At 56.1% G+C, this 20,094-nt stretch overlaps 1 protein-coding gene across 6 annotated transcripts in view; it reads left to right on the top strand.

Moving 5' to 3' along the window:
- The window catches only part of LOC118720734 (c-Maf inducing protein), a 225,235-nt gene extending 207,192 nt beyond the window's left edge, over nucleotides 1-18,043 (top strand). For 4 of the 6 annotated variants that reach the window (XM_036441001.2, XM_045582657.1, XM_045582658.1 and 1 more), the window contains 11 exons: nucleotides 3,219-3,284; nucleotides 4,492-4,518; nucleotides 4,782-4,830; nucleotides 5,596-5,703; nucleotides 7,796-7,912; nucleotides 9,350-9,490; nucleotides 10,217-10,264; nucleotides 11,490-11,636; nucleotides 12,564-12,669; nucleotides 14,187-14,257; nucleotides 16,135-18,043. In XM_036441001.2, the coding sequence (XP_036296894.1) occupies nucleotides 3,219-3,284; nucleotides 4,492-4,518; nucleotides 4,782-4,830; nucleotides 5,596-5,703; nucleotides 7,796-7,912; nucleotides 9,350-9,490; nucleotides 10,217-10,264; nucleotides 11,490-11,636; nucleotides 12,564-12,669; nucleotides 14,187-14,257; nucleotides 16,135-16,188 (934 nt within the window). In that variant the 3' untranslated portion in view covers nucleotides 16,189-18,043. The remainder of the gene's footprint in view (nucleotides 1-3,218; nucleotides 3,285-4,491; nucleotides 4,519-4,781; nucleotides 4,831-5,595; nucleotides 5,704-7,795; nucleotides 7,913-9,349; nucleotides 9,491-10,216; nucleotides 10,265-11,489; nucleotides 11,637-12,563; nucleotides 12,670-14,186; nucleotides 14,258-16,134) is intronic. The other 2 variants (XM_045582659.1, XM_045582655.1) reach the window with 2 other exon arrangements.
- The last annotated feature ends 2,051 nt before the right edge of the window (nucleotides 18,044-20,094 follow it).

Raw genomic sequence — 20,094 nt, 5'->3', positions numbered from 1 at the left:
TCTGTAAGTGGGGATCTAGAGCTAGCCTGGCCCCATTAACATGAGTGAATGTTGGGTGCCTGGAGCCTGAAGCTGTCGGAAGGCCTCACTGTCTTGTCTACTTCTGGGAGTGGGTGGTCAGGCTGCTCATAGCCCTGCTGCTCTCCCTCCCATCTCCGGCCTGCCCAACTCACCAAGCCTGAGGCTGGTGCTGCTCTCCAGATGCTCATGGCAGGTGCTTTGCTCTCCAGTCCTTGGTCCTGGCCAGCCCCCGGGCACCTAGCCTCCCAGTCTCTGCCCAGCATACCCATTGCACATGCTCAAGCTGGTCGGACCCGGACTTTGGAGCAGACTTGGAGCTGGGCTGGGCTGGGCAGGGGCGAGGAAAGAAGTGTCTGCCTCCTCCTTTCTTCCTCCTCTTATACTCTTTCCTGATCCCGTGTGAGCCATAAGGAGGCCAAGCTCCAGGCTGGAGAGACGAAGGAGGGAGAGGGCTTCCTTCCAGACCCCTGGCCTCCGCCTCCCACTGAGCTTAGCACCTGGGAACAGGGGACAGGCTTGTCAACATCCCTTTCCATTCCAAAGTGAGCCCTGGGCCAGGCTGTGTCATCGCCCTGATGGAGCCCAGCGTGTGCCCACACACTGGCACCACACCCACACTGATGACGAGGGATTAACGTGGCCTTCGAGTTTTCTGCATTGATGGCATTTTGCAAAGAACATATTTCATTATTTTAAAGAAAGAAGGAAAACTAGTGAGTGCCTTTTTGATAATGGGAAATGCCTTTCTTCACAGGTAGATGCAGGGACTAGGGTCTTGAGCTCACTGGGACTCAGTTTTCTTATCTGTGGCCTGGGGCCAGGCCTCTGGGAGGAACACCTGGCCCGATCCATGTGTATATCCACAATGTTTGCTATTACTTTAAGTTTTCTGGAAACCAAGAGTCAGTCAGTGGCAGGTGGGTGTTGCGAGGGAAGGGATTCCTGCAAAAATGTGACCCTTCCCCCAGAAGGAGGCTCTATGTCCTGATGTGCATCTGACAGGCCTCTGAGCACCTGTGCCCAGCCACCCATGGGTGGCACAGAGCGTATGCCCAGCCTTGGGCACTGGGATCCACGGAACCCTTGCCCCGTGCTTCCTTTTTGCCTGAACTCAGATGGTCACTGAGGTGCTCAGGGTCTCGTTCTCTCACCTGTAAAGCAGATGTGATTCTCCCTCATCCTTTAGTGCCTGATGTGAGGATTAAGCAAGTAAGTTCCTGCCCAGCACACAGCCTGGTAGGCGCTTGGTAACCCCCCCAGCCAGCAGCACTGTGGGCCACAGCTCAGGCAAACAGGCTTTTGGAGGAATTCTCCCCTGCATGTCCGGCGTTTGAGTCTTTCCTCCGAGTCCTGCAGGGTGTGGCTGGGTTCCGAAGGTGGACACTTGATCACCATGTGTTTGGAGAAGGTGGGGTGGGAAAGCTCTTGGGAGTTAGTGAAACCATCCCTTGGTGGTGGGGGCAAATACCAGTTCTCACTCTTCTTTGGTCTAAAGCTCAGGTGAACAAATACCACATAAACATACACAGTGTGTTGGAGAACAAAGGGGAGGATTCATCAAGAAAGCTCCTTGGGCCCTGACTGGGTGGCTCAGTTGATTGGAGCGTTGTCCCATACACCAAAGGGTTGCCGATTTGGTTCCCTGTCTGGTCAAATACAGGAGGCAACCAATCGAAATATCTCTCTCTCAAATCAATAAAAATTATGTCCTCAGGTCAGGATTATGGGTGGGGGGGGAGAGCGCTCCTTAGGGAGGGGGATGCGGGGGGGGGGGGGGGGGGTGCTTGACAGGAGACAGAGGGTACCAGATGAAAAGAAGGTTGAGAAACACTAAAGTTAACATGAAGGAGTTATGGGGTCAGAACCTGGCAGTGCAAACGCTCTGGGGCCTGGGAAGGCCTATCTGTCCTCAGGCTGAGGCGCTGCCGTTCTCCACGTTTCCTGACCCTCCCAGCTTCTCTGGGAGTTGGCAGAAGGAGCCGCTTCTTTAAGAAGCTGTTCCTGTGGGAGGGGAGCAGCCTCTAAGACAGAGCACTAAGTTAACTCTACAATTTTACCTATATGTTCCCAAAAATTCTAGTTTAGCACTTCTTAGTTGGGATTCAGGAATCTGTATTTTAACAACTCCACCAGGTGATTCTCATCATGAGAGAAGTTTGGGAAACACTGCTCTATAATAACAGCATATTAATTGTATAAATATATATAAATTACATATAATCATAATTTTGTGAAGAGTTAACGAACAGAGGTAAAGCTTTTGGCACATGCAAAGTGCGTGTCCAATGTATTGACAAAGTCGTAGCTGTTCTTATTTTTTCAGTATTATTATTATTACTACTACCATTGGTGTTATAATCGCTATTAGCAATAACTGTTTTTTAAGTTGTTATCTGGACACAGACTAGTAGTATCCAATATTTCAGGAGGGTTGACCCAAACAACAAATAAATAGACTATAATTTTTACTTTTTGTGAATCAGTCAGTTCTGGTTAATCAAAGATGAGAATGACTTTGTATTCCCAACCTAATCACCCTTGTATTAGTCTGTATTAGTCTGCCCAAGCTTCCATAACAAAATTACACAGACTGGCGGCTTAAACAACAGGTATTTATTTTCTCCCAGTTCTGGAGGCTGGAGCTGTGAAATCCAGGTGTGGGCAGGGTTGGTTTCCTCTGAGACCTCTTTCCTTGGCCTGTCGATGGTCATCCCGAGTGTCTGTGTCCTCACGTCCTCTTATAAGGGACCTACCCTGTGACCTCATTTCTTAGTCACTTCTTTAAGGGCCCTGTCTCCCAATACAGTTGGGTTCTGAGGACCTGGGGCATTAGGACTTCACCATATGAATGTGTAGAGGGTACATTTCAACCCATAACACCCCTGATAGTTCAAAAGATGGTACAGTGACCCCGTGGCCTGAGTCCCAAGCCAGGAGGGAGGAGATTCTGGTGAGCGGATGGCCAGCCCCTTCGACTGCCATAAAGAGGCCCCTGGACCAGTTCTGTCCACCAGGCTTCACAGCCATGCTGTAGCCACCAGCTGCTGTCCCAGCTCCCTGCTCACTGAGATGTCAGAGCAGAGTTGGTGCCATCTGAGCCTCTGCCAGACTCTCGCCCGGTCTGTGGCCATCCATGACAGCATGCTGCGAACCTCGCCCTTCCAGACCAAGCCTGACCTCACTCCTTTTCATTTTAGGTCTGACTACGATGACTGGAGACCGTCTCTGGCCAGCTTGCTTCAACCCATTCCATTCCCCAAAGAGTAAGTCCCACGCCCGCCGCCCGCCTGTAAGGAAACCCTGTGCCATCCGCTGAGTCCCTAAGCGGGCCAGTCCTGTTCCCACAGGCCCTCTGGGAACACCGAGGACGACAGCGGAGATGGAGCTGTGGTTCTCAGCTTCCAGACCCTTGGAGAGGCCCCCCTGGAAAATGGGGAGATCCCCTCATTGCATTGTTAGGATTCACTGAGTTGAGAGTGCAAAAAGCTGTCCCCACCGTGCCTTCATGCAATAAAGTTAATGATCTTGATTATGCATCAGATGGGAACAGTAATACCTGCCTCGTCTCTCTGAGGCCATGGTAAAAACATAAAAAAGCATGTGGAGTCACTTTACATGTCATACAGTGACATGCCAAAAGCTCTCTTATGTCCATTATGTCCGCAGTGAGTTGTCCAGAAACAGACCCTCTGCCTCTCTAGCCGGCTCTTGCCCCACTCCTTGTAATGAATTTATCACAGCAAAATGGGGAGACAACTGCTGAGGGTGATGGCCTGAGAGGAGAAGTGTTGAATAACCAGCCTCTGAAATGCCTCCAGGTCTCTTTCAATCGGCGGGGAGGAGCCAGGCCTCCAGAGGCAACCGGGCTCTCTGGAGCCGATTAGCGAGCCCGTGTTTATGAAATGTGGCTCTCTGAGGGGGACATTACACTCAGTAATTGCCCCATTTGCTGGCTGGGCTGGTCCCCAGGGGCCCCCGGGACCTGAGACCAGAGAAATCTGACTCCTGAGAGCCGCTGGTCTCCAAGAGCAGTGGCGTCATTGGCTGCATCCACTGGCCCCGCAGCCCAAGGGACACACTTGACAGTGGGCCCATGATGCAATTCGCCTGGAGAATATCCCCAAACGCCGCCCTGGTGCGCACCTTAATTAGTGCGAACACCTAACGATCACCCCTGGGTCCTGGTGTCCACGTGCAGACACACAAGCCACACGCATCCAGCCAGCGCCTTCCTGCTCACAGGGAGGGTCTGGAGTGGCTGGGGGGCGTGGGGCTCAGTCTGCTCACTCATCAAAGCAGGCTTTGCTTTGCAGCTTCAAGTAGGGACAATATGTCGGAGCTTCCTTCCAGCTTCCTGTCCATTCTTTGAGTCAGTCATAGGGCCTACCATCCCCAGAGGAAGAACTCTGGATGGTTGCCCTGCTCCAGAAGCTCCCTGCTAACCACACTCTCCCTTTGTTTTTGTTGCAGAGCCCTCGCGCACGAGAAGTTCACCAAGTGAGTATTTGGGCAGCACCCTCGTTACCTTCTTCTAGCGCGAGTGTCCTCTGTCCCAAGGTCATCCCAGCGGCCAGCCCTCCCTCCGTCACCCGCATTCTGGGAGGCAGCCAGGCTCCTCTGGGAAGTTCTTCCACACCCGTCCAGGCCCATCCAGGAGTTTCCTCCTCCCGCCAGCTCCTCTGGGCTGGCTCCCCTCAGACCCGTCCTCGTCCACCTAAGCCCGGACCCTGGGCATGACTGTCCCCACCTGTCTCTTCCAGGGAACTGAAGTACGTGATTCAGAGGTTCGCCGAGGACCCACGACAAGAGGTAAGGCCTCCTTTCTCCTCCCAGCCCGGCCGTCAGGGCTCCAACAGGCTCCATCCAGGGCCTCCTTGTCACCCATGGGCATTCATAGCAGTTGACAAAGGCTCCTTGCCCTGTACATAAACATGCTCACCCTGTCTCAGACACACGTGTTCTCACTTAATCCTCATAACCCTGCCAGTAGGTTCTATTTATCCTCATTTTACATCAAAATTACCCCCTTTCGGAGGTGAGAAAACTGAGGTTGAGTTCCATCCCCAGGGTCGTGCAATTGGTACAGGCTGAGCAGGATTCGAACCCAGGGAATCTGGCTGTAGAGCCTGTGCAGTAATCAGCTCTGCAGTAGGCACACTAGGCCAAACAGGGCTGCGGAGACAGCAGGGTGCTGGCCCTACCCAGAGAAGCTGAGGCCACTCCTCCATGTGCATGAGTTTCCGAATGTGGAGTGGTCTGTCTCCTCTGTGCACACCGGTTTCCGGCTGCAGAGGAGAGAGCAAGCTATTGATGGAGCCTGAATATACTCTCCTCAGGCCATGCTGTAAAGCCTAGGTCCAGAAGGATCTAGAAAAGATCTAGTTCCAAAGCACCATGATTCTAAGCCCTGATCCAAAAGCAGTCCTGAGCCTGATTGGGATTTAGTTGAAGGCCGGGTCACTGACCGAACAGTGTCACTGCAGGACTTGCCCAAGCCCTTCCCGTGCGTGTAGATTGCGGTTCAGCATTAGGGTTGGTCTGCGTGGCACTGACCCTGTGCCTTCCCTCCCACAGGTGCACTCCTGCCTGCTGAGCGTGCGGGCCGGCAAGGACGGCTGGTTTCAGCTCTACAGCCCCGGAGGGGTGGCCTGCGACGACGATGGGGAGCTGTTCGCCAGCATGGTATGTGGGGGTCACCTTTCACGGTGAAGCAGAGCTGCCCGAGCCACTGGGCCACCCCGGGGTTTCCAGGCTAGCATGAGGCTGGTGAAAATGGGGCAGGGGAGCAGCTGTCACTCCTTTCCTGCCCAAGCCGGCACCAGCTAGGGGCCTGAACTCTGCCCCACTCATCTCACTCAGTGGTGCGAGGTGACGCTGTTACCCCATTTACAGCCGAGGGGGCTGAAGACGAGGTTAGCAGCCCAGGCCCATGCGTTCATCGTGGTTGCCATGTTAAGTCCAGGGCCTGAGCACAGGGGGTTGTAGGAGGCACCGAAGTCCGCCAGCTCATCGCATCCTGCAGTGGAGGCCCAGGTTGGGAGCTGAAGGAGACGGGGTGTGAGGTCACCAGACCGTGAACTGCACCGTGGTGACTGGTGCCTTTGTGCACTGTGCCAGACACCTCACATGCATGCCTCCTAATCCTCACAGCAACCCTAGCCCTTAGTCACATCCATGTGGAGATAGGCTCAGAGGTGCAGAGGTCACACAGGCCTTCCGACTTCTCGTCCTCTCCTAACCCAGGCCCAGGCTGTCAGAGCCGGCCCCTCCAAGTGGCAGAGTGTTCAGCTCCTGAGAGGAGCACAGGCTCCATCTCCCAGGCCAGATGCTCCTTCGGGTGACTGGCCACCTCAGTTGTTCCCAAGCCTGAGACAGTGAGAGTGTCAGCCAGGCCAGGTTGGAAGGCAGTGCTGCTACGCATTAGCGTGATGACCTTGGCTACTAACCTGCCTCTCTGGCTTCAGCTTCATTGTCTGTGAAACAGGGAGTATGGTGTAGTCTTTTGGGGTTTCCCGGGGGATCGGGTGTGATAGTGGGGTCAGGGGCAGGGCGCAGCAGTGCTCAGAAGGGAGGGCTCTGGTTAGTCCCATGTCTGCTGGGCGACAGTTCCGCAGGCGAGTGCTCATGAGGCTCACAGTGAGCCCAGCTGAGATCCTGCAGTGACAACTCCGCCAGGTGCCACCCCTGGAACTTTCTAGAAAAGGGCTTATCTTTAGGTCATTTTTCTTACGCACTCTCTCCATTCCTTACATCCCTTTGGAGTGCCCTGTGCATCCTGGAAGTGCTGGCCCTGCCTGCCTGCACCTCCTCTCACCTCTCCCTGCGGCTCCTCTGACGTCACAGCTTCACCATGACAACACCCCGTGGTCCCCACCCCTGTGTGAGAGAGACTTCAGGGAGCTGGCAGAGCTGTTAATGATGGAGCGGAAAAAATATACTTGAGAAGGAAGGAAGCAGGCAGCCCCTGGGATGGCAAGGTGTCATTTCCACAGATACACACGCAAAGAAGGTTGTCCCTTTGATTAGGCCACCGTTTCCAACCATGATGGGCACTGACTGTTGTGTGAAGTCAGGGAGAGCAAACGAGTGTTGGGGCCCAGCCCTTAGGCCCCGTCTCCAGGAACCAGAAAGAAGCACCCGTTTCCTTAATGGCTGCTCCGCCTCTAACCCAGGGTGGAGCAGAATTTGCCAATTGCATTCCTGGGGCAGGTGATGATGCACAGTACCTTTGGGGCTTCCAGAGGACTTAGGAAGGGGAGGTGGGGCTCTGTACCATCCCTGTCCCGTGAGGCCGGGCACCCTGAGCGAGGGCTGCCCGGGGGCTTCCGCCAGGTTCACCAGTGCTGACCCAGAGGGCCGAAAGTCAGCAGAAGTTGGCTGTTAGACCATGTTTAGGAGCACTGTTGAGTGGCATGAAGGCATTCACACTGTTCTGCAGCTGTCACCACCATCCTTCTCCAGAGCTTCCATCTTCCCACTGGGCTGCTGCCCCATCCAGTCCGGCCTGCCATCCGTTTCTGTCTCTAACTGCTCTGGGTCCCTCCTGGGAGGGGAACCCTCGGCTTGTCCTTGTGTGTCCTCGAGGTTCACCCACGTGGGAGCATGTTCCAGGAAGGGGTCTTTTGAAAGCCCCTGGGGGGCTGGTGATCAGGTTGGATCTCTCTGTCCAGACAGGACGTGGTCTGATCAGTGTCTTCTCGTTTCACAAACCTTCCCACACGGAAGCAGGCACCTCAGGCCACAGCCCCTTCACCCGGGCCGTCTCTCCCCACAGGTGCACATCCTTATGGGCTCCTGTTACAAGACCAAAAAATTCCTGCTCTCCCTGGCGGAAAACAAGCTGGGACCCTGCATGCTCCTGGCGCTGAGGGGCAACCAGACCATGGTGGAGGTGAGGAGCCATCCCGCCCTGTCCTTGTGGATGGAGCTCTGAGCACGGACCTACTCCGGGAGCTGGGGACACAGGGGCAGGCCCAGCAGGTGCAGTCCCAGCCTTCGGAGCTCCGCGAGCAGAAGGCCTGGTCCACCTGTTTCTTCCTTTCACCTGTGCTGGGCATCGCCCAGAGGCTCAGGAGTGTCTGCCCCGTTCGTTGCTGCGAAACAAACCAACTCAAGTGGGGCTCGAACAATAATTACCTTTCTATTGCTCACTGAGCTTGGGGTGACTGGACTCAGCTGTTCTCACTCTGCGCCTCTCATGGGGTCACAGTCAGATCAGGGGCTGGCTCACCTCCAAGGCCTCTGGCCTAATAGGACTCCACCGGCCCAGCTCCCGGGCCCTGCTCACCAAGGAGCACGCACCAGTCACAGCCCCCATGTCACCTCCCTGCTCCTCTGTCTCCCCCAAAGTCCCCAGAGCCACTGCACAGAGAGAGGCCAGCCAGAGCCATGCCGCTTCCCAGCTCAGCCTCAGAAGTCAGGCGGCATCACTGCCACTCACACCCCTGTAGTCAGTCCCCAAGGCGGGGCTGCAGTCAAGGGGACGGGGTTAGACTTCACTCAGAGGAAGAGCGTCCCAGGCAAGGGGGAGGGATGGTGAGACTTGAGGACCAAAGAGGAGTTAGCAAGAGGCAGGAGCGGAGCCTTCCTCCCCTCTTCTCCCACCAAGGCCCGCAGCAGGAGGCTCGGTGGGAGAAGAGGGGAGGCCAGGCCCTAGAACAGAATGAGCCCAGGCAAGGGGCTCGGGATACGGGCGGACACGCGGGAAGAGCCTGATGCCCGCAGGTCCTGGTGAGGAGCTTGGAGCTTAGTCCTGAGTGCCTTGTGTGGGGAGAGGGAAGAGCAGGAGCAGTGGCCTGAGGGCCGGGCTGGCTCTCCTGGGCGAGTGAAAGAGGAAAGGGGTCTCAGGCAGGACTGCAGCCTGTGGGTCCGGGCAGGGGGGCCTGGGAGGGGAAGTGGGTGTGCAGCTGCCCGAGGCACAGGTCCCCAGGCTCCAGCTCAGGGTGCATGTCTGAGCACCTGCTGTGTGCTCAGCACGGGGGCAGGATCCAGGGATAGAAAGAGGTGTCCTGTGCTTGGGCCTGGTGTGCATTGTTTCATGTGCATTTACTAAAAGCCTGCTGCTGTGCGCTCAGCTGGGCGGACACCAGCACCCATTGTGCAGGTGGGAAGCTGGGGCAGGCGATTTCCAGTGTCACACAGCGCGAGAGCGGGCTGTTGACTTTCAAAATAAGGCCCTTAGGGCAGAAGGGGTGTATTGAGCTTATTGAGAGACGCCCCCTTTTCAGGGCACACTGGGCTTTTGGGGCTCGCTGCTTGCCTCTGCCCCTCCAGGGAGGGCCCGTCCGGAGCTGCAGCCGATGGTAACATGCTCCCTATCTCTCGGCAGATCCTGTGCTTGATGCTGGAGTACAACATCATCGACAACAACGACACCCAGCTGCAGATCATCTCAACCCTGGAGAGTACCGGTGTGGGGAAGCGCATGTATGAGCAGCTGTGCGACCGGCAGCGGGAGCTGAAGGAGCTGGTGAGCCCATAGCTAGGCCGGCCAGCAACATCGCGGGGTGCAGGGGGCAGAGCACAGGGACCTCTGCACCTGTGGGGATCTCTTGTCTCATCAGATCCCCCTCTAGACCCAAAGATCATGATTAGCACCCACCACTCTCCAGATCATCAGAGAGCACAGAGAGGTCAAGACAGTGCCCAAAGGCACACAGCATATTCAGATCCTGGCCCAACAACCTCCTGTCTCATCCCCAGAGCCATGCATGGCAGTCACTATCTGCTCACCGGTCCCCACCCCATCTCCACCTCCCACTTCAGGGACTGGGCCTTGGCTTTCAAATGCCAGCACATCTCTTGGCCAAACAGCTCTCAGTCCACATGTTTGCACTGCAGAGCAGAAGTGGAGGGGTGGTCATGCCCCCTTGTCCCCTGGAGGAGCCCTCAGCCAGTGACTGGTGGGAGAGGGTATGCAAAGGCCTTCTCTCACTGCTCAGGAGGGGTGGCTCTGGGGCGTGGCTCCTCCACCGCTTCCCAGAGGTCCCCGGGGCAGCTGGGTTGATAGCAGCACCTTCCATTAGGGGCCTTTATGGACTCCCTTCCCAACTCCCTGATTCTGGGAGCACCTTTTGAATAAACAGCCTTTGCTCAAACCTTGTCTCGGGTCTGCCCCTGGGAGCATAAGAGAGGCAGGACGCAGGGAGGAAGCTCGAGAGAGAATGGGTCATAATCAGCGTGGTTTCTGTTGCAGCAAAGGAAAGGCGGGCCCACCAGGCTAACACTGCCCTCCAAGTCCACAGTGAGTAGGATTTGTTCTCTCTGTGGGGCCGGGTGGAGGGAGGAGGCGGCCTGGTCCTCCCTGCTGGGATGGCAGGTTGTGTCTGTTGGACGTGGTGGGAGGAGGTGAACCAGGACCCATAGGACTTAAACAGCCAGCTTTTTTAGGGGAACCCAGGTTACAGGAAACCAAACATTATGCAAAAAATAATCGCTTACTTATGTAAACATGTTACGTTATTACCAATAATAATGGTAATAGCTAATATACATTGAGCATTTTTAAACCAGACTAGAGGCCTGATGCATGAAATTCATGCAAGAGTAGGCCTTCCTTCCCCTGGCTGCTGGCTCTGGCTTCCCCCTGGCACCCGGGATCTGGGCTTCCCTCACAGCCCCAGCTTTGTCTGGAAAGTGGTCTGGAAGGATGTCCGATCTAATTAGCATATTATGCTTTTATTATTACAGATACTGTGCCATTAAGTTCTTTTATCCTCACAACAATCCACTTAGTTGGCCCTCTTACCATCCCCGTTTTGCAAAGGATCTTAGTTTCTTATATCCCGATGCCCCACCATTCTTAAAAGGCTGCTCCAGCTCCAGCCACTTGTCTGTATTCTGGCCAGCAGGAAGAAGGAAGAGGCAAAGATGAACATGACCCTTCATAGAAGTCCCACTTGACACATCAATTTGTGTATCATTGTCTGGGTTTCGCACATGGCCCCAGCAGCTGAAAGTCAGCTTTAATTCAGGACTGCCAGGTGGCAGCTAAAACTCAAGCATTCTATTGCAAACATGGAAGGGGGGATGGATATTACCCTCAACAACCTCACAGTCTGGGCCTCAGGTATTCGTCAACCTCCACAGTTCTGAGAGTCGAGAGGGGGCCATTGTGTTAGCACGTGGCAAGCGGGTCTGGGCCGTTGCCCGGGAGGGAAGTGTGTCTGCACACATACACACCTGTGCGGAGGACGTGGCCTTAGAACACCCCAGTGCTGACTCAGGTGTGAGTCACAGCACTGAAGGCTCTTTCCTCCGTCTGGCAACTGCCACCCACAGGGACAGCCCTCCCTCCCTGACTCTCCCAGCCCGCCAGGCCATGCTCACCTCCGCTCCTGGGGATTTGCTACCCCCAGAAACCGCTCTCTGTGGAGCAGGGGAAGGAGCTGGGGGCAGGAGGTGGATGGCTCAGGGCCACAGGGAGTTCCCGGCCGCCTCTGAGGCCCCACCTGCCCATCTGTTTGCAGGACGCAGACTTGGCTCGGTTGCTGAGCTCTGGCTCCTTCGGGAACCTGGAGAACCTCAGCTTGGCCTTCACCAATGTCACCAGTGCCTGCGCTGAGCACCTCATCAAACTGCCTTCTCTCAAGCAGCTGAACCTGTGGTCCACTCAGGTACACACAGCCACCTGTGCCCACGCCTGCGTTCTCCCCGCTGCACCCTGCGCCCATGCCCTGCATTCTCTATGCACCCTGTGCCAATGCCTTGCTTTCTCCTCCATGCACCCTGCTCCCTGCTTTTGTGCCCTCTGTCCCTGCCCCCTATATCCTCCTTCATACCCTGTACCCTCCTCCATGGCTGGCCTTTCTGCCCAGAGCCCATGGCCCAGCTACTTGATTACCATGCCCCCTCCCTGGCTCAGCAGCCACTTCCCAGAGGCAGAGGAGGTGCAGGACCTCATGAAGCCTAGTGGCCCATTTCACAGTTGGAGTTGCTGAGGCCCTTGGCAAGGGCATGCCAGGCAGAGCTGAGGGGCAGGGTCTCCTGTGCGTGTGGGTACCTGTAGGCCTTTTCCTAGTAATAATGGCCGCAGCACGACACTTGCTGCCGGGCCTAGCATCAATGGCACTGGTAAGCACTTAGCGTGGATCAGCACAAGTGGTCTCCAGTCCACACCGGTAGCCTGCCAGCCCCGCCATCGCCACATTGTACAGAATGAAAATTGGCACACCCATCAGTCTGCCTTCCAGGCCCAACATTCCCCTCCTTAGCCCACCCCCTGTCCTGTCCAGGAAAAGGCCACTTCACGCCCATTCACAGCCCCCCATTGACGGGGGCCAAACCAGTTTGCAGGGAGGGCCCTGGTCAGGCCCTTGTCCCACCAGCAAAAGCTGGATTGGAACTGAGGTCAGAAGAGGCATTTGTGTCTTTGGAGAAAAGTGAGAACAGCCCAGACCCCGAGGCTGGGAGGGCTGTGGGCCCCAGAGCTGGGCTCTGTCCCCATCACCTACCTCCACAGCTGCCCCAACCTCGGGTTATTTCCTGGGCTGCCTTGGGGGCCAGAGTTGGTCTCCAGGGCTGAGAGGTTCTGTGCCCCACAGTTTGGAGACGCCGGCCTGCGCCTCCTGTCGGAACACCTCACCATGCTCCAGGTGCTGAACCTGTGCGAGACGCCTGTCACCGATGCCGGCCTGTTGGCCCTCAGCTGTGAGTACTGAGGGGCTGCCAGGGCTGGTGGGCCCCCTTACATTCACTCATTCATTCACTCATTCATTCATTCCACTTGACACCATGCACTGTGCTCTGTAGCACAAGCATTTATTGAGCACCTACATGTGCCAGGCACCATTCTAGGTGCTAGGAACAAAATGGGGGCGGGGGGGGGGGGGGAAGAGGGGGATTTCCCTGCCCTCGTGAACTTAAATTTTAGGGGAAAAAGTAAAGATGAGTAAGGCCCAGCCCTCACCCTCTTGATGCTGTCATAGCCCCAGGGGGTTATGTTGAAGGAAAGTGTTCCAGGGCATTGCTGCTGTGCTCCCAGTCCACCTGAGTCAGCCCCTGAGCTGGTCAGAAAGGCAGGTTCTTGGGCCCCGCCCCAGCCCTGCTGGCTCAGAAATTGCGCTTTTATAAATGCCTGGGCGAGCCGGGACCGGTTTGGCTCAATGGATAGAGCGTCGGCTTGGGGACTGAAGGGTCCCGGGTTCGATTTCGGTCAAGGGCATGTACCTTAGTTGCGGGCATATACCCAGTAGGGGGTGTGCAAGAGGCAGCTGATCGATGACTCTCTCTCATCGATGTTTCTAACTCTCTATCTCCCTCCCTTCCTCTCTGTATAAAATCAATAAAATATATTTTAAAAAATATAAATAAATAAATAAAATAAATAAATAAACGCCTGGGCGAGTCCTGGCACACTGACGTTTGAGAGGCGCTGCCCTCATACAAAGAGCCACACAACACTCAGGGAACCTCACAATGCACTTTCTGAGCCCAGTCCTCATCTACTGATGAGGAGCCTGGGGGTGCTGAGCCTGGGGACCTGCATTTCCCATTTTAGGCCCATCGGTGTACGTGAGAGGCCCGGCCCCTCGCCTTGGTCCCCGAAGGGAGGGACCAAGGAAGGCTTCCCTGGGAGGTGATTGGGTCTGGGTGTGAAAGACATACGTAGGAATCAGCCAAGAGGGAGGAGTGCTGGACAGTGGCCATGAGTTCTACAGGGTTGTTGTGGGGGTGCTCAGGAGGGGGTGGGGCAGCGGCAGGGTCAATGGGAGGCAGAGGGGAGGAGATTTGGCGCCACTCTGCAAATGGCATTATTGCCTGTATCAGTGTGATGGGGCCTGGGTAACAGTGCAGATCCCTGGCCCCGCTCTGGCCCCTCGCCTCACATCTCTGGGAGTGGATCGGACATTCAGATCTTTGACAGGCTCCCTGAGTACCTCGTGACGCAAACTGAAGCTTGAGGGTTGCTCTGGAGAACCAAGGGCTTGGGCCAGCTTCTGGGGTTCCCTTGGGGAGAGCCAGCCCCATTCCATCGGGGCTTGTCTGGGGCAAAACAACTCTGGTCCAGGCAGAAGAAGGACAAGACGGGAGACCAGAGGGGTGGCAGTTCAGAGGGCAGGGAGAGAACATGGGCCTAATTCAGACCAGCACATGCCGGAAACATCTCTTACCTGCAGCTGCCCCATGGGGTCTTACTGACCTAATGTCTGTCTGTCCTTTTACAGCCATGAAGAGTCTCTGCAGTTTAAACATGAACAGCACCAAGCTCTCAGCCGACACCTATGAAGATCTGAAGGTAATTCCTTCCTTCCTCCTCCCTCCTCTTCCCTCTGGCCAGCATCTAGATAGCGGTGCTTTGCCCTCATGAAGGAAAAAAGGGTATGGCCCAGCCGATAAGCCTGGAGAGAAAAGAATGGCGATGGAAAGAACTGATAAGGAGCAGGCCAGCAGGGAATTGATGGAGTGAAAACAGGGAGGGCCTGTGTGGCAGGGGATGGTGGGGACAGTCCTTGAGCTGAGACCCCAGGGGGGAGGCGCCAGGGGTGTGGAGGCCAGAGGAAGCCTCATGCGAAGGTCCTACGGCGGAAGGGTCACAGGAGCTGGCTTTGTGGCAAACGTGACTAGAAAGTGAGAAAGAGAACAGGACCTAGTAAGCCCACGTAGGTCACGAGAGGACTCTGGATCCCATCCACGTGCAGGAGACAGCTTCAGAGGCTCCGACAGGGCCGTGAGCTGCTTAAAGCTTGTTCTGGCTGCTGCATGGAAAATAGATATTTTTGAGAGGGAGTATGAGCAAGAGGAGAAGCAGGGGGAACATTCACAGGCTGGTGCAGCCACACAGTAAAAGCTGGCGGCAGCCAGATTGGAGAGATGAAACTGGGGAAAGAAAGAGAATCGGGGTAGTGGAATTTTGTTCGGGAGTAGGGAGTAGGGAGTCGGAGGCCCTGGGCCTCAGCAGCCTCCTGCCACCCCGTTATCCTGGGCTCGGTACCAGCTACCCCAGAAAGAGCAGGCAGGGCCGCCGAGAGAGCCAGGGCGCTGGCAGGAGGCTGCTGGGACCGAGGCTGAGGCCCCCTTCGGCAGGGCCTCCCCTGTCATCTCCCATCTCCGACCCAGCCGTACCTGCAGCTGGCCTTGATCACTGGCCTCGCCTCCAGACGCCTTTGTGTGCCAGACCCGTGCGGGGGTTGGGATACTGAGAGTGGCAGGAGGAAGCACAGCTAACAGACAGGACAGGACTTAGGGGCAGCAGGGAGGGACAGGCTGCTGCACTCACGGGGTAGAAGGACTTTCACAAAAGGGAGTCCTGAGAAGCCAGTTAGCCAGGCCGGCCGGAAAAGAGGGCCATCCACAGGGTCCTGAGGGGCACGCAGGGAGGGGAGGAGGTACAGGGTGGGCCAGAGCGGAGCCAGCCTGGGTCCCACCCACGGGACTCAGACTCAGACTCAGCTCGCTCGGGCCCTTGTCAGGAATGCCAACGCTAGGGCCCTCAGCCCTGCGCTGCTTTAGGGTCTCCCAGACCGAGTTGCAGGGGCTATAGTAAGCCGTGGGAGGAAGTCGCTTTTGTTTTCAAACATTCGGGAGACACCTGGTGCCTCCCAGCTTTTGTGTTTCCGGGACTCGGGGAGGCCATGAGTGCACAACCCAGTACCTCCAGATCTCCCTGTTTTTTAAGAAAACCTGGAAATCTAGTTTGTCCTGTGCAGTCTGCTAATTTTGAAAGGTTGGCTTAAGTATTGTTGACAGTGCTGTCCTGTGACTGCAGCCCCAGGCATCGAGGGAGCACAGGAGGGGAGCCGTGAGGAGGTGTCTGTGACAGAAGAGCTCCCTGGCCCCGGAGAGTGGGAAGGGGGAGTCAAGGCAGGAGGCGGGTCTGCAGCCTCTGCGCCGGGCAGGCTTGTCAGGAGGGGCCACCTGTTCCATCGTCCCGTGAGCCTGGGACTGGATTCAGATTGGCTCCACAGATGAGGAAACTGAGGCTCCTGGAGGTTTAGGAGGGGGTTGTCCAAGGTCATGTGGCCGGCAGGGGATCCACAGCCCCTCTGGGGCCGGGGACACCCCACTTGCTCTGTTCCCTCTGAAGTCACGCCGCTCTGACCTCCAGGGAGCAGCAAAGTGGGGAGGGCAGGGCCAGGCTCCGGAAGGGACCGGATCCTTCTTGCCTCTCCGCAGGCCAAGCTCCCCAACCTGAAGGAGGTGGACGTCCGCTACACGGAGGCCTGGTGAAGCTGCGCGCAGGAGGGAGTCTGCAGCCGCGACACACAACTCTTGACTAATTGCCGTAGAGCGCCAGGCCTGGGTCCCACCGGCTCCTGGCTGTGCGATAGATGGGGGTCTTTCTGGGGGCAGAGGGCGCTGGGGGAGGGGGAGGGGAGGGTCATGAGCACGCCCAGCCCCCGTCTAATTCTCTTAGCTTCATAATTGGAACCTTGACCTGATCTAAACGGACTTTGTAGCAACCAGAGGAGCATCAGCGGGTCGGGGAGGGTGTGGGAGGGGGGTTGGGGCTGGGGGACCCTTTGTGGATTTTCTTTGCCTTTGTGTTTAATGCCGTGTGGGGGAAGGCAACTCTGAGGCCACCGTCACGTATCCAGGGGCCTCCGGGCCGCGAAGGAGCTTCTCCTCAGAGGTCCCGCGGAGAACTCACCCGCCCCTGGGACCAGAAGGCCCAGTCCCACCACCCCATCCTGTGTCCTCGCCATCGCTATGCAAAGTGGTTCTCGTTGTACATAAGATTTAAATAATGCGCCTATTTAAGAAATGTTGACAAACTGCAGGTCTGGGACCTGCCTCTTATTTATGAAGTCTCTGTCCCGCCCGCCCACCTGCCGCCGCCCGCCCTCCCGCCCTGGCGTGCAGGACTGTACAAACCAGTTGGCTGTCAGGGTAGTGGTAGTGTTATTGTTATTTTTTTAAAGGAAACAAACAAAAAAAAGAACCTTCTTGGAAAATTGATTGCTTTGTAGTAATGGACTCTGTATGCTAATGCTCTCTCCTCCGTCCGTCCGTCTGTCCGTCCATCCGTCCGCCTACCCCTGTGCGTTTCCCAGATGTCTCCACCTTCCCCCCCCCACCCCCGGGGCGGGGTTCAGGCTGGGGGAGGAAAAGTGGGGTCCCCACATTGTGGTCTTGCTCCTCCAAGGCTCTGGCTTTCTCTCAGCCCCTTTTACACATTTGGAGGGGGGTGCTAACCTGCCGTCCCCCCACCCCCGGAGAGGAGCTGCCCGCCCTCTCCCTCTCCCCGTTCCCCCCTGTCCCGTCCCTGACTGAGACTCTGCACCTGTGGCCTCCCTCCCACCCTCCCGTGCCCGTGGTCTCCTCGTGCATGCGCCTCCCTGCATGGTCTCGGGAGGAGAGCGAGACGTCGCCTCCGCCAGCCTGACTGCCCAGCCCCCCTGAATGTGACCACTGCACAGACCCTTGTCTCACCCCCCGGACAGCCAACCTCCTTTCTTTTATAAACAGGCGGCTTTTTCTTAACAAGCCTTCACTGTACAGATCAGCCCCTTTACAGTTTACCTGGGGTCCCCTCTCCCCAAAGCCCCCTTTTTCTGTTGTTTTAGCACAAATACGCCCCCTCCAGCACCTCCAGACCTAACCCCCAGTCAATGTAATTGTTTTATATATATTTAATCTTATTCAATGGAAACCATGCTTTTGTCTTTTTATACTTTGCTAGGTAGACTTTATTACCCCCCGACTATGCCCTCATTTTTTTAAAAAAGGATAAAAAAGAAATTGGGTTTCAGTCTTAATTCATTTTACGTGCCAGGTTTTATTTCGTGTGCGTGTGAGTGTTCCGTTTTGTGTTTTGTTTTGTTGTTGTTGTTTTCTGTTGTTTGGTTTTATCCTCTCCCCGTGGTCCCATACTTTATAGCACTCTGGTGCAGAAAGAAGCAGAAGCAAAAAAAAAAAAAGAAAAAAATTTAAAAAATTTAAAAAGAAAAAAAAAAAGACCTGAGACATGCCACCTTTCCCCTTCGCACTGTTGCTTTTCCTGATGGTTATACTACTGTCACGTAGCTGTGTTCAGAGATGTGAAATACTTTCAGGCAAAAATAAACTGTAAGTGACTCATTGACCTCTGGCCTTTCTGTGTGGCTTCCCGAGGGTCTTGCGGGAAGAGTGGGGGGTGGGCAGAATGGGGCACAGCCCAGGCCGGAGTCAGGGCCACAGCAGAGTCCAGTCACCTGCTGGGTGTCCAGGGCTCCTCATCCTCAGCACTGCTGGCATTTGTGGGGGGCATCCTGGGCATCGTGGGGTGCTGAGCAGCATTCCTGACCTCTGACCTCGGCCGCGTGATGCCAGTAGGACCCGCCCCCAGGAGTAACAACTAAAAATGTCCCAGGTGCTGCTCACTCTCAGGTGGACACACCTTCTCTCCGCCTGGGCACTCGAACATGCAGGCGCTGGTTCTGGAGGTCTCTGTGGGCCCGAGATTCCGCATGTCCTAGGAGCTCCAGGCTGGTTCCTGAAGGGCTCGCCAAGTTTCACCCATGTATCTCCCTCCCCCGGATGTTCCCAAGAGGCAGACTCCATGTGTCCAAAAAGAGAATGGGGAGGAAGGCGGGAGAAGGCTGGGTCTCTTGGTCAAGGTCAACAAGGGGACCAGGACAGGCTGATAGCCAGGCCTATGGGAAGGCCTCCCCTAAGCTGGGTGAGTGGCTGGGGCAGGGACCAGTTGCACAGACAGAGATTCAAGAGAAGCCTAGGAGTCAGGACTGCAGAGCATGGTGCTTGAGACGACAGGAGGCAGGGAGACATGCAGGTCTCTGCCTCCTCGCTGCGGTCTGCCGTCACCTGGAATGAGCCTCTCCCACAGTGACAGGCAGGGCTGGGGTGGGAATACTGCCCCCTGGTTCCTCTGCCTCCCTGCCGTCCGCACGCACTTTCCTGTGTTTCCTGGGACCACTTTCCACCTAAGCTGCCTGCCTCGGGGGGAGACAGTGGCTGGTGCTGCCAGGCTTCCCTGCCAGGCTGGGATAACCCTCCCAAGGCGGGTGTTCCTGCCCAGCCTCAGCCACAGGGACAGCCCCGCGGAGCTGAAAGCTCTGCACCTGGGCCCCGAGAATCAGCTGGCACACACTCCGAGGTGGGGGTGGCGGAGGGAGTAGAAATCGGCTCAGCTGCTTTGGAAAGCGGATCCCCTAAAGCGAAGCCTCCGCCCACCCTGGGACCCTGCACAGCCTCTCCTGATCGAGCGTGCGCCCGAGGGAACGGAGCTCACGCGGCCACCGAGGGACACAGGAATGTTTACGGCCGCGTTACTCACAGCAGCCAAGGAGTGGAACCGGCCCAGAAGTCCACTGAGAAGAGAATGAATCAACAGACCGCGGGCTAGTCACACAGCGGAGCGACGCAAGCGCCTCCGTCAACAGGAGCAGGAGGCCACGCAGGGCGACACGCCCACAGGATGGGATCCTGCGGAGAGAAGGAGCCGGCTGGCGTGCAGTGACGTGGGCTCGCTGGGTAGACGTTACGCTGTGTGAAAGGAGCCAGACAAGACGAGGGTTTGCTGTCTGATTCCGTTTATGTAAAAGTTCAGAGCAGGCACAAGCCGTCTGGGATCACAGAGGCCGCAGGGGCGGTTACCTGCGAGGGGGCGTGTGAATGGCGGGACGGTGGGAGGGAACCGCTGGCTGGTGCTCTGTGCACATCCTAGAGCCCCACACGGAACATGGGTGCCATGTACGGCTCATGTGGACACATAACCCACATGTCCATCAACGAACGGCCGGACCCTTAAAAGTGGTATAAATAGACAATGGACTGTTATCCACCCATAAAAAGGAATGAAGTACGGACACGCTCCTACGTGGATGAACCTTGGAAACCCTATAGTAAGTGATGTCATTCATATAAAACGTCCAGAGTAGGCAAAATGGGGGGGGGGGGGGGGGGGGGGGGGTTTAAATTGGTGTTTACCAGAGGCCAGGGAGTAACTGCTTAATGAGAATGTGGTTTTATGTTAGACCTAGTGGCCCAGTGCACAAAATTTGTGCACATTAAAAGGGGAGTAATTGGAGGGAATAATTTTTTTTAAAATATATTTTATTGATTTTTACAGAGAGGAAGGGAGAGAGATAGAGAGTTAGAAACATCGATGAGAGAGAGTCATCGATCAGCTGCCTC

Source organism: Pipistrellus kuhlii, unplaced genomic scaffold (genome assembly GCF_014108245.1).
Source record: "Pipistrellus kuhlii isolate mPipKuh1 unplaced genomic scaffold, mPipKuh1.p scaffold_m20_p_17, whole genome shotgun sequence".
Taxonomy (NCBI): domain Eukaryota; kingdom Metazoa; phylum Chordata; class Mammalia; order Chiroptera; family Vespertilionidae; genus Pipistrellus; species Pipistrellus kuhlii.
Note: the sequence above shows the minus strand (reverse complement) of the source record. Positions and strands in the feature narration are given on the sequence as shown.